This window comes from Bos indicus x Bos taurus, chromosome 3, assembly GCF_003369695.1.
Source record: "Bos indicus x Bos taurus breed Angus x Brahman F1 hybrid chromosome 3, Bos_hybrid_MaternalHap_v2.0, whole genome shotgun sequence".
In the NCBI taxonomy this organism is placed as follows: Eukaryota; Metazoa; Chordata; class Mammalia; order Artiodactyla; family Bovidae; genus Bos; species Bos indicus x Bos taurus.
The window spans coordinates 23,616-38,651 of record NC_040078.1 but is presented as its reverse complement, the minus strand read 5'-3'; the positions used below and the strand labels follow the sequence as shown (position 1 = coordinate 38,651).

At 37.1% G+C, this 15,036-nt stretch overlaps 1 protein-coding gene across 1 annotated transcript; it reads right to left on the bottom strand.

Annotated features, from left to right (window-relative positions):
• Positions 1-11,886: 11,886 nt before the first annotated feature.
• Positions 11,887-14,211, bottom strand: LOC113890382 (olfactory receptor 1052-like). The gene is given in 2 exon segments (XM_027538274.1): positions 11,887-12,487; positions 12,490-14,211. Coding segments are annotated over 2 exon segments (1,182 nt in total). The 5' UTR covers positions 13,127-14,211; the 3' UTR covers positions 11,887-11,942.
• Positions 14,212-15,036: the final 825 nt, after the last annotated feature.

Genomic DNA, 15,036 nt, shown 5'->3' with positions numbered 1-15,036 from the left:
TATTATTGATTTATACTAAAATAGATAAATTTTCAGGGAGTCAGTTTGCCTCACATAGTCCTAGCATTATCTCTTTTCTTAATTACTGAACTACAGAAAGGACCGGCAACTAAAATACTAAGATATTAAGATGATGTTATCCTCTACTTCCATCTCCCCTTACATAATCAGGGATTCCCAGATGTGAGTGATGGCTGCAGAGAACTGAACTGTGTTTCCAGAGTTCGTACTGTTAGGACTTTCTGGCAGATGGGATGTGCAGCAGGCACTCTTCATTCTCTTCCTGCTGGTTTACGGCATAGCTGTGCTTGCCAATGTAGGGATGGTCCTGCTAATCAAGGTGGACCCTAGACTCCACACATCCGTGTCTTATTTCCTGAGCAATTTGTGCTTCTGTGATGCTCACTGCTCCTCCACTGTCTATCCCAGTATGTTGGCTGATTTCTCATCTGAGCTAAAGAAGATTTCATTTAATTTGTGTGCTGTTCAGATGTATTGTTTTGGGACCTTTGCAGATGTGGAATGTCTTATGATCACTATGTAGCCATTTGTAATCCACTTCTTTATGCAGTTGTCATGTCCAGGAGATTCTGTACCCAGCTTGTAGTTTTTGTGTACTTAGAACCTTTGATCTATCCAGCAGTTTTTACCTGTTGCACAATTCAGTTGTCATTCTGCAATTCCAATGTCATCAATCATTTTTTTCTGTAACTTCCCACCCTTATTAGTCCTCTTTTCGTCAGATACAACCATCAATGAGATTGTGATGTTCCCTTATAGCAGCTGTGTTCTGGGTTGCAGTATCATCATGGTCTTCGTCTCCTACAGCTACATCATAACAACAATCCTTAGAATGAACTCAGCCAAGGGGAGATGCAAAGCCTTCTCTACATGTGCCTCCAAGTTAACCACTGTGGCTATATTTCATGGCATGCTCCTGCTCATGTATCTCAGACCCAGCTCCAGTTACTCTATGGACACAGACAAAATGGCCTCTGTCTTCCACACAGTTTTCATCCCAGTGTTAAATCCACTGATCTACAGTTTAAGAAACAAGGATGTGAAAACTGCACTGAAAAGAGCAATTGTCACTAAATTACATTTTTACTCAAAATGATTTATTTAAAGATTTTGATAGCTAATGTTCAGGTACTTTGAGTCTGGTAATCTCACCAATACAACTTCTAGATATTTTCTATCGCTTATCTTTATGCCTAAAATGAATGTGGGGGTCAGAAATTATTTATCTTCATTGTCTCTCTAAACTAAGGAAGAATAGTAATGGGTTCACTTTGCTATTTTTTTAGAAAAGATATATTATATCTCTTCTCTGTTCATGTGTATGCTTCAGAGAGAGATCATGGGCAGAGCAATCCTTCTTCCCATACCAATTCAACTTGTGGTTCAAATATTCCAATAATTTTTTTTAAAACAATGGTATTAATAAACTTTCTCCCTCAAAAGTGAGAGTTAGTGGGTTAAAAGGCTTGTTTTTGTCTTTCTTGTGTAATAGTAACATATGTTCCATCATGACATTTAGTAGTACTTAAGTAATAAAAATAAATAAAGAAAGAAAGAAAAGAAAAACCTCCTACCTTAACTCAAAGTTTCATTGATGCAAAAATGAGTTTTGCCAATTTTTGAAATTAAAAAAAATCTATTTTTAATAGTTTATTTCAGAATATCTATTGTAGACAAAATTCACTTATGCTTCTGTCTTTTGGCATAGATTAAATATATATCAGAGGCAGGGATCATTGGATGTAGAGAATTTCTCAATCTTCTATTCTTCGTCATTCTGCCCTGATTACATCAGTGGGAACAACTTTATAGTAACTACATGAATGGGAGTTGGGGGCAATGTACTAGGACCTTCTCTAAAGCTCACTAGAAAAGAAGACTCCATCTCTTTTCATGTGCTCATAGCATTATTCTTCTTAAAATTAGGGAAAAAAAAAACCTGGTTAATACAATTGCAGTTGTAAAGGAATGGTTATTAAAAAATTTGTGTTCAATGGGGAAAAAAGTAGTATTTGCATTAGTACTCCATTTGTAAGTACTTATATTCTCTCTCTGTATTCATGAAATAAACAGGAACTGTATTCTTAACAATTTAAATAGTGGTGATTGCCAAGTAGATGGATACTAAGTAATTCTCACTTTGTAACACTAAAGTACTTCAGGTTGTTCTCACAGTAATAAATTAGCAGTTAATCCATTTATGAAACACGTAACATTATATCAGGTTGTCATGACCACTCATTTTATTTTACATCATCAAAAATGAACATGAAATCACTCTTTTCTGATTCCAAGAGGATGGGATAATGAGTTATACAAGGTTTTCAATTTAATTTCTTTTATAATTCTATGTATCTCATTAGGCATAAAAAGTGCTGAATATTATGTACTTTAAAATATCATAAGAATAAAGCAACACATTAAAACATAATGATCAGCAGGTTATTTGCTTTCAATTACTGATTGAATTGAGTTTTAACACAAAAGTATATATTACTCTAAAATATTTTATTTTATATTCCAGATAATATATTTGCTGTTCATAGAATATTTCACATATTAGGAAATTAATTACAGTCCAACTCCTTTCACATTCAATTTACTTTAATAAAAACATACTAAACATACTCATATCTATAAAAATTAAACCTTTCTGTATTGCATAAAATTAGATTCAATGACTATCTTTGACATATATGTTTAAGATAAAGAGACATCTCTTAATCTCTTTACCGTTGTTTTTTTTTTAAAACTCTTTGCTTTAAAGACTGCTGTAATAGGATTTGCTGGTTCTGTTTGTGTTTAATTTTAAGAAAATTATCAAGCAGTAAACACTCAATGTTCTGTCTGATTGACGTTTTTAAAGTATGAAAACATAGTGTGTATATCTGTGCCTGTGTATGTGTGATAATTCTTCTGGATGTATTAATACTCACTACATCAATAAGTCTGTGGCTTGATCTTAAGGGGCAGCAAATGTAACCTAGTTTGAGTTCATCTTCTTCAGCATTCTATGAACTGAAAAAACAATAACGGAATTGGGTCTGAATTTGTATTTCAGCTTGCTAGCAATGTGACCTACAACAAATCACTTTTTCTCTTTGGGATATAGTGTCTACTCTGCTAAAAGATGGGCTTAGACAGAATAATCTTTCTTGTCTATTCCTGCTACCACATTCTGTAGCTACATTGGTATTAACCTATCAAGGCAACAGCTGATTCTATTGGTGTGTGTGTTTTTTTTCTCTTTAAGCATATTCATTACAATAGAATATGTGATATCTCTAGGCCAGTTAGACCTTGGATGAAAGTGGCAATCATAAGATAGTTAGCATGTGTTTCAGGAGTCCTAATGCCATCAAGCTGGACCCATTAAACCATTATTTCATTCTGCATTTTTTAAATGGGTAATCAAATGTATTAGTCATGAGGAAAAAAAATACTCAGTAGCTAAAATTAAAGCGAAAGATATCACTGATATTGATGTTTAATAACCAGAGGATTCAAAATGATAGTGTGTTAGTGGAGGTGGGGATTGACATATGTCATAGAAAATTATATGATGATATAAAAGCACTGTTGATACTTATTTATTTATTTTAATTTTATTTTATTTTTAAACTTTACAATATTGTATTAGTTTGCCAAATATCGAAATGAATCTGCCACAGGGATACCTGTGTTCCCCATCCTGAACCCCCCTCCCTCCTCCCTCCCCATACCATCCCTCTGGGTCGTCCCAGTGCACCAGCCCCAAGCATCCAGTATAGTGCATCGAACCTGGACTGGCGACTCGTTTCATACATGATATTATACATGTTTCAATGCCATTCTCCCAAATCTCCCCACCCTCTCCCACAGAGTCCATAAGACTGATCTATACATCAGTGTCTCTTTTGCTGTTTCGTACACAGGGTTATTGTTACCATCTTTCTAAATTCCATATATATGCGTTAGAATACTGTATTGGTGTTTTTTTTTCTGGCTTACTTCACTCTGTATAATAGGCTCCAGTTTCATCCACCTCATTAGAACTGATTCAAATGTATTCTTTTTAATGGCTGAGTAATACTCCATTGTGTATATGTACCACAGCTTTCTTATCCATTCATCTGCTGATGGGCATCTAGGTTGCTTCCATGTCCTGGCTATTATAAACAGTGCTGCAATGAACATTGGGGTACACGTGTCTCTTTCCCTTCTGGTTTCCTCAGTGTGTATGCCCAGCAGTGGGATTGCTGGGTCATAAGTCAGTTCTGTTTCCAGTTTTTTAAGGAATCTCCACACTGTTCTCCATAGTGGCTGTACTAGTTTGCATTGCCACCAACAGTGTAAGAGGGTTCCCTTTTCTCCACACCCTCTCCAGCATTTATTGCTTGTAGACTTTTGGATCTCAGCCATTCTGACTGGCGTGAAATGCTACCTCATAGTGGTTTTGATTTGCATTTCTCTGATAATGAGTGATGTTGAGCATCTTTTCATGTGTTTGTTAGCCATCTGTATGTCTTCTTTGGAGAAATGTCTACTTAGTTCTTTGGCCCATTTTTTGATTGGGTCATTTATTTTTCTGGAGTTGAGCTGTAGGAGTTGCTTGTATATTTCTGAGATTAGTTGTTTGTCAGTTGCCTCATTTGCTATTATTTTCTCCCATTCTGAAGGCTGCTTTTTCACCTTGCTAATAGTTTCCTTTGTTGTGCAGAAGGTTTTAATTTTAACTAGGTCCCATTTGTTTATTTTTGATTTTATTTCCAATATTCTTGGAGGTGGGTCATAGAGGATCCTGCTCTGATTTATGTCGGAGAGTGTTTTGCCTATGTTCTCCTCTAGGAGTTTTATAGTTTCTGGTCTTACATTGAGATCTTTAATCCACTTTGAGTTTATTTTTGTGTATGGTGTTACAAAGTGTTCTAGTTTCATTCTTTTACAAGTGGTTGACCAGTTTTCCCAGCACCACTTGTTAAAGAGATTGTCTTTAATCCATTGTATATTCTTGCCTCCTTTGTCAAAGATAAGGTGTCCATATGTGCGTGGATTTATCTCTGGGCTTTCTATTTTGTTCCATTGATCAATATTTCTGTCTTTGTGCCAGTACCATACTGTCTTGATAACTGTGGCTTTGTAATAGAGCCTGAATTCAGGTAGGTTGATTACTCCAGTTCCATTCTTCTTTCTCAAGATAGCTTTGGCTATTCGAGGTTTTTTGTATTTCCATACAAATTGTGAAATTATTTGTTCTAGCTCTGTGAAGAATACCGTTGGTAGCTTGATAGGGATTGCATTGAATCTATAAATTGCTTTGGGTAGTATACTCATTTTCACTGTATTGATTCTTCCAATCCATGAACATGGTATAATAGATCTCCATCTATTAGTGTCCTCTTTGACTTTTCACCAGTGTTTTATAGTTTTCTATATATAGGTCTTTAGTTTCTTTAGGTAGATATATTCCTAAGTATTTTATTCTTTCCATTGCAATGGTGAATGGAATTGTTTCCTTAATTTCTCTTTCTGTTTTCTCATTATTAGTGTATAGGAATGCAAGGGATTTCTGTGTGTTGATTTTATATCCTGCAACTTTACTATAGTCATTGATTAGTTCTAGTAATTTTCTGGTGGAGTCTTTAGGGTTTTCTATGTAGAGGATCATGTCATCTGCAAATAGTGAGAGTTTCACTTCTTCTTTTCCAATTTGGATTCCTTTTATTTCTTTTTCTGCTCTGATTGCTGTGGCCAAAACTTCCAAAACTATGTTGAACAGTAATGGTGAAAGTGGGCACCCTTGTCTTGTTCCTGACTTTAGAGGAAATGCTTTCAATTTTTCACCATTGAGGATAATGTTTGCTGTGGGTTTGTCATATATAGCTTTTATTATGTTGAGGTATGTTCCTTCTATTCCTGCTTTCTGGAGCGTTTTTATCATAAATGGATGTTGAATTTTGTCAAAGGCTTTCTCTCCATCTATTGAGATAATCATATGGTTTTTATTTTTCAATTTGTTAATGTGGTGTATTACATTGATTGATTTGCAGATATTGAAGAATCCTTGCATCCCTGGGATAAAGCCCACTTGGTCATGGTGTATGATCTTTTTAATGTGTTGTTGGATTCTGATTGCTAGAATTTTGTTAAGGGTTTTTGCATCTATGTTCATCAGTGATATTGGCCTGTAGTTTTCTTTTTTTGTGGGATCTTTGTCAGGTTTTGGTATTAGGGTGATGGTGGCCTCATAGAATGAGTCTGGAAGTTTACCTTCCTCTGCAATTTTCTGGAAGAGTTTGAGCAGGATAGGTGTTAGCTCTTCTCTAAATTTTTGGTAGAATTCAGCTGTGAAGCCATCTGGACCTGGGCTTTTGTTTGCTGGAAGATTTTTGATTACAGTTTCAATTTCCGTGCTTGTAATGGGTCTGTTAAGATTTTCTATTTCTTCCTGGTCGAGTTTTGGAAAGTTGTACTTTTCTAAGAATTTGTCCATTTCTTCCACGTTGTCCATTTTATTGGCATATAATTGTTGATAGTAGTCTCTTTTGATCCTTTGTATTTCTGTGTTGTCTGTTGTTATCTCTCCATTTTCATTTCTAATTTTATTGATTTGATTTTTCTCCCTTTGTTTCTTGATGAGTCTGGCTAATGGTTTGTCAATTTTATTTATCCTTTCAAAGAACCAGCTTTCGGTTTTGTTGATTTTTGCTATGGTCTCTTTTGTTTCTTTCGCATTTATTTCTGCTCTAATTTTTAAGATTTCTTTCCTTCTACTAATCCTGGGGTTCTTCATTTCTTCCTTTTCTAGTTGCTTTAGGTGTAGAGTTAGGTTATTTATTTGACTTTTTTCTTGTTTCTTGAGGTGTGCCTGTATTGCTATGAACTTTCCCCTTAGGACTGCTTTTACCGTGTCCCACAGGTTTTGGGTTGTTGTGTTTTCATTTTCATTAGTTTCTATGCAAATTTTGATTTCTTTTTTGATTTCTTCGGTGATTTGTTGGTTATTCAGCAGCGTGTTGTTCAGCCTCCATATGTTGGAGTTTTTAATAGTTTTTCTCCTGTAATTGAGATCTAATCTTACTGCATTGTGGTCAGAAAAGATGCTTGGAATGATTTCAATTTTTTTTAATTTACCAAGGCTAGCTTTATGGCCCAGGATGTGATCTATCCTGGAGAAGGTTCCATGTGTGCTTGAGAAAAAGGTGAAATTCATTGTTTTGGGATGAAATGTCCTATAGATATCAATTAGGTCTAACTGGTCTATTGTATCATTTAAAGTTTGTGTTTCCTTGTTAATTTTCTGTTTAGTTGATCTATCCATAGGTGTGAGTGGGGTATTAAAATCTCCCACTATTATTGTGTTATTGTTAATTTCTCCTTTCATACTTGTTAGCATTTGTCTTACATATTGCGGTGCTCCCGTGTTGGGTGCATATATATTTATAATTGTTATATCTTCTTCTTGGATTGATCCTTTGATCATTATGTAGTGACCTTCTTTGTCTCTTTTCACAGCCTTTGTTTTAAAGTCTATTTTATCTGATATGAGTATTGCTACTCCTGCTTTCTTTTGGTCCCTATTTGCATGGAAAATCTTTTTCCAGCCCTTCACTTTCTGTCTGTATGTGTCCTCTGTTTTGAGGTGGGTCTCTTGTAGACAACATATGTAGGGGTCTTGTTTTTGTATCCATTCAGCCAGTCTTTGTCTTTTGGTTGGGGCATTCAACCCATTTACGTTTAAGGTAATTACTGATAAGTATGATCCCGTTGCCATTTATTTTATTGTTTTGGGTTCGAATTTATACACCCTTTTTGTGTTTCCTTTCCAGAGAATATCCTTTAGTATTTGTTGGAGAGCTGGTTTGGTGGTGCAGAATTCTCTCAGCTTTTGCTTGTCTGAAAAGCTTTTGATTTCTCCTTCATACTTGAATGAAATCCTTCCTGGGTACAATAATCTGGGGTGTAGGTTATTTTCTTTCATCATTTTAAGTATGTCTTGCCATTCCCTCCTGGCTTGAAGAGTTTCTATTGAAAGATCAGCTGTTATCCTTATGGGAATTCCCTTGTGTGTTATTTGTTGTTTTTCCCTTGCTACTTTTAATATTTGTTCTTTGTGTTTGATCTTTGTTAATTTGATTAATATGTTTCTTGGGGTGTTTTGCCTTGGGTTTATCCTGTTTGGGACTCTCTGGGTTTCTTGGACTTGGGTGATTATTTCCTTCCCCATTTTAGGGAAGTTTTCAACTATTATCTCCTTAAGTATTCTCTCATGGTCTTTCTTTTTGTCTTCTTCTTCTGGAACCCCTATGATTCGAATGTTGTAGCATTTAATGTTGTCCTGGTGGTCTCTGAGATTGTCCTCATTTCTTTTAATTCGTTTTTCTTTTATCCTCTCTGATTCATTTATTTCTACCATTCTATCTTCTAATTCACTAATCCTATCTTCTGCCTCTGTTATTCTATTATTTGTTGCCTCCAGAGTGTTTTTAATTTCATTTATTGCATTATTCATTATATATTGACTCTTTTTTATTTCTTCTAGGTCCTTGTTAAACCTTTCTTGCATCTTCTCAATCCTTGTCTCCAGGCTATTTATCTGTGATTCCATTTTAGTTTCAAGATTTTGGATCAATTTCACTATCATTATTCGGAATTCTTTATCAGGTAGATTCCCTATCTCTTCCTCTTTGGTTTGGTGGGCATTTATCCTGTTCCTTTATCTGCTGGGTATTCCTCTGTCTCTTCATCTTGTTTAAATTGCTGAGTTTGGGGTGTCCTTTCTGTATTCTGGCAGTTTGTGGAGTTCTCTTTATTGTGGCTCTTCTTCGCTGTGTGTGGGTTTGTACAGGTGGCTTGTCAAGGTTTCCTGGTTAGGGAAGCTTGTGTCGGTGTCTGGTGGGAGTAATGAGTTATGAGATGTCTATGTTTTGGGGGTGACTTTGGGCAGCTTGTATCTTGAAGCTCAGGGCTGTGCTCCTTTGTTGCTGGAGAATTTGCCTGGTATGTCTTGCCCTGGAACTTGTTGGCCCTTGTTTGGTGCTTGGTTTCAGTGTCGGTATGGAGGCGTTTGATGAGCTCCTGTCTATTAATGTTCCTTGGAGTCAGGAGTTCCCTGGAGTCAGGGTTTGGACTTAAGCCTTCTGCTTCCAGTTATTGGTCTTATTTTTACAGTAGTTTCAAAACTTCTCCTTCTATACAGCACCTTTGATAAAACATCTATGTTAAAGATGAAAATTTTCTCTACTGTGAGGGTCACTCAGAGAGGTTCACAGCATTACATGGAGAAGAGAAGAGGGAGGTGGGAGTTAGAGGTGACCCAATTGAGATGAGGTGGAATCAATAGTGGAGAGAGTGGGGTAGCCAGTAGTCACTTCCTTATGTGCACTCCACAACTGGACCACTCAGAGATGTTCACGGAGTTATACAGAGAAGAGAAGAAGGAGCAAGGAGACAGAGGTGGCCAGAAGGATAAAAGGGAGGAATGAAAAGGAGGGAGACAGATCCAGCCAGTAATCAGTTCCCTAGGTGTTCTCCACCGTCTGGAACACAGAGAAACTCACAGAGTTGGGTAGAGTAGAGAGGGGTTAGGGAGGAGACACAGGCGACCTGGTGGAGAAAAAGGAGAGTCCAAAGGGAGGGAGAGCAGTCAAGCCAGTAATCTCGCTCCCTAGTGAAAAATGGGTCCTGAGGATTGGGTTCTTAAAGGTACAAATTTGGTAACAAATACATAAAAGCAAAAATTAAAAATCTAGAGTAGAGTCTGGAATTTCAAAAATATGATGTTAAAGAAAAGAAGAAGGAAAAGAAAGAGAGAAAAAAACGAACAAAGAAAAACAAACAAGGTCGTGAAAATTATAAAGAAAATACAGGTACAAAATTGATATCTAATACCAAAAAGCAAAAATTAAAAATCTGGAGTAGAGTCTGGAATTTCAAAAATACAATGTTAAAAAAAAGGAAGAAGAGACATAAAGAGAGAAAACAATGAAACAAACAAAAACAAACAATGTCGCAAAAATTATAAAGAAAACACAGGTACAAAATTAATATCAAATACCAAAAAGCATAAATTAAAGATCTAGAGTAGAGTTTGGAATTTCAGATATACAATGTTATATAAAAGAAGAGAAAGAAACAGAATAAAAAAAAAAAGTCACAGAAATTATTAAAAAAACTATAGGTACAAGATTGATAACATATACCAAAAAGCTAAAATTAAAAAACTAGAGTAGAGTTTGGAATTTCAAAAATACAATGTTAAAGAAAAGAAGAAAAGAAGAAGAAGAAGAAGAAAAAAAAACAAGGTCCAAAAAATTATAAAATATATATATATATGAAGTTTGCTGAAGAAGAAAAAAATAGGGTCTTTTTTTTTTTTTTTTCAAAGTAATAGGTTATAAAAGTGAAAATTAAAGGAACAATAGAGGACTTAAAAATTTTTTTTTTCCTAAAAATTAAAAAAAAAGAAAGAAAGAAAGAAAGAATGATCGTAAAAATAGTAAAAATATATCTAGGACTTTTTCTGGTTTTGTTGTGAGTACTGTGGGTTCAGTTCATTTTTGGCTAGTTCCTTGGTCTGACTTATATTTCTCAAGATCTATAGGCCCGTTCCTATGTAGTCCGTAGTAACCACGGGGTTTTAATCTATTGCCTGTAGCTTCCAAGGCGTTTCCCTCTGTTATAACTTCTGTTTGCTGGTCTCTTCAGTGTCTGGTTACTGCCCTGACACAAAGGGGACGGTGGGGGAAACTTTTTTTTTTTTTTTTTTTAGGCTCACTTGTTCAGTCGCGCTGTGGGGAGCGAGGAAGGGATGCTGCAAACAAATAACACTGGCGTACGCTCGCAGTGCCTCAGCCACACTGGGTCTGCCCCCGCTCATGGCGCGTGTAGCCTCTCTGCCCACACTGCTCGGGCTCTAGGTTGTTCCGCCGGGAACAATCCGAGGCCGGCCCTGGGCTGCATGCACCTCCCAGGTCCAAGCCGCTCAGGTTCAGGCACTCGGGTAGTCCTCAGAGGCGCAGACTCAGTTGGGCCTGTGTTTTGTGCTCTTCCCAGGTCCGAGCAGCTCAGGTGATGAGGTGTTTGGCGAGTGCCGATGCTGCGACTTATCGCCTCCCCACCACTCGGTTATCTGGGTGTAAAACTGGCACACCTTCTCAGGCAAATGTTGACTGTCCAGACCCCCAAGAAGTTTTAGTTAGCAAAGAAGCCTGCTTACGGTTTTATAGATAATGTCTCTCTGGGGCTGCGATTGCCCCCTTCTGGCTCTGGCCGCCTGTCACCGGAGGGGGAAGGTCTGCAGCCGGCTATCTCTGTTCAGTCCTTTGTTCCGTGCGCGGGCCTGGCGGTGTCTTAGGTTGGGGCTGGCTTTTCGCGTGGTAGATATCCCACAGTCTGGTTTGCTAGCCCAAATTATTTCACTCAGATAGTGCTCAGGGTATTCAGGCCAGATTCTTACTCTGAGCGATGCAGCCCGCACCGCGCCTCCCTGCCCAGCCCCCGCTTGCTAATGGCGTGTGCAGGCGTCTGCTCTGCTTCTCCGCTGGGGGAGTTACCTTAGGGCTCGCAATCTGCGAGTTTTAATTGTTGATTTATTTTTTCTCCCTGTTATGTTGCCCTCTGTGCTTCCAAAGCTCGGCACAGATTCGGCAGTGAGAAGGTTTCCTGGTGTTTGGAAACTTCTCTCTTTTTAAGACTCCTTTCCTGGGACGGAGCTCCATCCTTCCCTCTTTTGTCTCTTTTTTTTGTCTTTTATATTTTTTCCCTACCTCCTTTCGAAGAGTTGGGTTGCTTTTCTGGGTGCCTGATGTCCTCTGCCGGCATTCAGTAGTTGTTTTGTGGAATTTACTCGACGTTTAAACGCTCTTTTAATGAATTTGTGGGGGAGAAGGTGTTCTCCCCGTCCTACTCCTCCGCCATCTTGCTCCTCCCCTTATCCTTTCTTAAGAAAGAAATTTTCTGCTAATCATTTTCCTCAAGGCATTTTTTACATATTTGTTCCTAAGGCTGTAAATTAAGGGATTTAACATAGGTATAATCAATGTATAGAACACAGAGGTCACTTTATCAATAGCCATTGAATGGACAGTGCCAGGGCACAAATAAATGAAGATCAGGGTACCATGGTAGATAGAGACCACGGTCAGATGGGAAGCACAAGTGGAGAATCCTTTTCTTCTTCCCTCTGCAGAACCTGTTTTAAGAATGGGTGCTAAGATGAGGATATAAGAGAGGAGAACTATTAGAAGGCAGAGGGCTTCCACTAAACTAGCAAAGACCACCAGTACAATGTCATGGATGTAAGTGTCAGTGCAGGACAGAGAGAAGAGAGGGGAGGTGTCACAAAAGAAATGGTTAATTTCACTGGAGCAGAAAGACAGGTGAAATATATTTGTGGTGTGGACGATTGAGGTCATGGTGCCTCCCAGAAATGCTCCAATTGCAAGCTGGCAACAAATCCTCTTGGACATAATAATGGTGTAAAGCAGGGGTTACAGATGGCTATGTACTGGTCATAAGCCATGACAGTCAAGAGAAAAGACTCTATGTCCTCCAAACAGCAGAAGAAATATAACTGTGCAGCACAGCCATTGTAAGAAATGGTCTTCTTATCAGAAATTAAGCCCACAAGTAACTTGGGGGCAATGACTGAAGAGTAGCAGGCGTCTACGAAAGACAAGATGTGGAGAAAAAAGTACATAGGGGTGTGCAAAGGGGGACTGGCTGTGATCAATAAAACCATCCCAAGGTTGCACAACAGGGTAACAGAGTAGATGGACAAAAACACAGCAGAAAGAGCACTCTGCAGTTCTGGGTGGTCACTGACTCCCAAGAGAAAGAACTGTGTCTTCACAGAGCTGTTCTCCACCTGCATTCTCTGCAGGGTTTGTGGAGGTTGGAATTTTGACAGGGTACTGATGTTTATAATAACCTGAAGAGTCAGAGAAAAAATAAATATGAAAATGGCTAAAGTAATTAGAACATTAATTCTAAATCCACGGGCATCCTGGTAACCCCTAGGCATATGAACAGTAAGCACCAAAAATGTACATATTTCCAGTTGAACTGATAACTTACCACTTCTATTTCTTAAAGCTATCATTTTCCACATTAAATGACACAGCATCAACCAGTGGGTGAACTCTAACCTCTGAACCTCTTACTTTCATTTACTCTCTCATCTTTCACCAATGTGAATGATCATGGTTAATTACATTGCATACAGCACACTCTGAGTAACTCACTTCTGTTCCACTTTGCAGTATTTTTTTACTTGCACAACAAGTTAAAGTATTTCTATTTCAGTCAAAACCTTGCCTAATTAGAGGAGTCAAAGTACTTTATCTCTCATACATTGAGAAGCATTTTGCCTCTGAGGAAAAAAGGAACTTCTAACAGTTGCTTGTAAAATAGAAAGAGAAAATATTCAGAATTAGTTACTGAATCAGTAACAGAATTAGTAACTGAATCCTAACTCTAATGCTCAGCGGTTACAATTCTTTAGTCAGGCCAAGTAATCACTAAGTTTAAGTTTCACCATCATTAGTATGAAAATGACAGTGCCTGTCTCATCAAATTATATGTTAAATGATTTTCTTCTACAGTTAAATATCTTTAGCATCTCATTGATTCACCGTTCTAAAGTTGGCAACATATTAATAGTAGGTAGTACATCCATTTTTTATTTTTTAGAGTATAAGCCAAGCTATGGAATCTAACTAGAGAAATTTTCATGCTTGGACAATTACTGAATTAATCCAGGCAATATAATGAGTATTCAGGACTATTTCAATGTTTAATGATACATTGTAACAGATGTTTAAAAAGGGTCACCTACCCCCTTCTCTTAATGATGTCTGCATTCTCTTGCCATTGCACTAGTCTACAGCTCTGTAAATTGTAAATAGCCCAGAGAAACACACATGATACTTGTTTATAGACAGGTACATTGTTTTCCAGAGACAACTGATTTGCTCTGTAGTGGAAAGGCAGTTTTGTATCTATTATCAGTTTATTTGTGAATTCCTGATTTATAATATTGTGATTCTTTGAATTATCTTTTGTAACATTTATAGCATCTTAATGAATGAAATAAGTAAAATCTTTTACATGTGCACATTTTATATAAGTACAAAGTTCATATGTACATATATAGTGAAAGTGAAAGTCGCTCAGTCATGTCTGACTCTTTGTGACCCCACGGACTATAAAATCCATGGAATTCTCCAGGCCAGAATACTGCAGTGGGTAGCCTTTCCCTTCTCCAGGGGATCTTCCCAACCCAGGGATTGAACCCAGATGTCCTGTATTATAGGTGGATTCTTTATCAGCTGAGCCACCAGGGAAGCCCATATATACATATATCTATATATAGACATACATATATACACATTTTATGTTATATATAATGTGTATATATATATATATCATACATATATAATTCTTCCTTAACAACGCACATCACACACAGCTCCTACAAGTTCAGCATTTGCATAATGTCTGATTTGAATATATTTTCATTTTCATTTTATATACTCTATCTCAGATTATGATCTAACCACATTACCAAAATCTTATCCTCCTGTTTTTTCTCAATTTGTTCCAGATTTTTAATAAAACTGAATGTCTTTTGAAACTTTTCGTACATTTAGAATTAATAGGCATAATGCAACTATTTACCAAGCTATTCTTTGGGTATAGAAAATCAACTATGTATACAATTATGATTGCAGATTCTGGATTACTTAATGTCTATTTTTCTACATTTGTTCTGTTAGCTAAATTAACAGCTTCCCAGGTCACTTGAGTAGTAAAGAATCTGTCTGCCAATGCAGGAGATGAAAGATATAAATTAGAGTAAATGTGAAAATCTGGCATGGATACATTGCCATCTTATAATTTTCAAAGTGCTTTCTCATCTAACTTAATTCTCACAGCTCTTTAAAATATGTTGGCCACCTCTACTGAAGAGGAACTGATGATTTCAACCCAGTTAACAATCCAGGATTGCATAACTTTGCAATCAAAGAGTCAGGG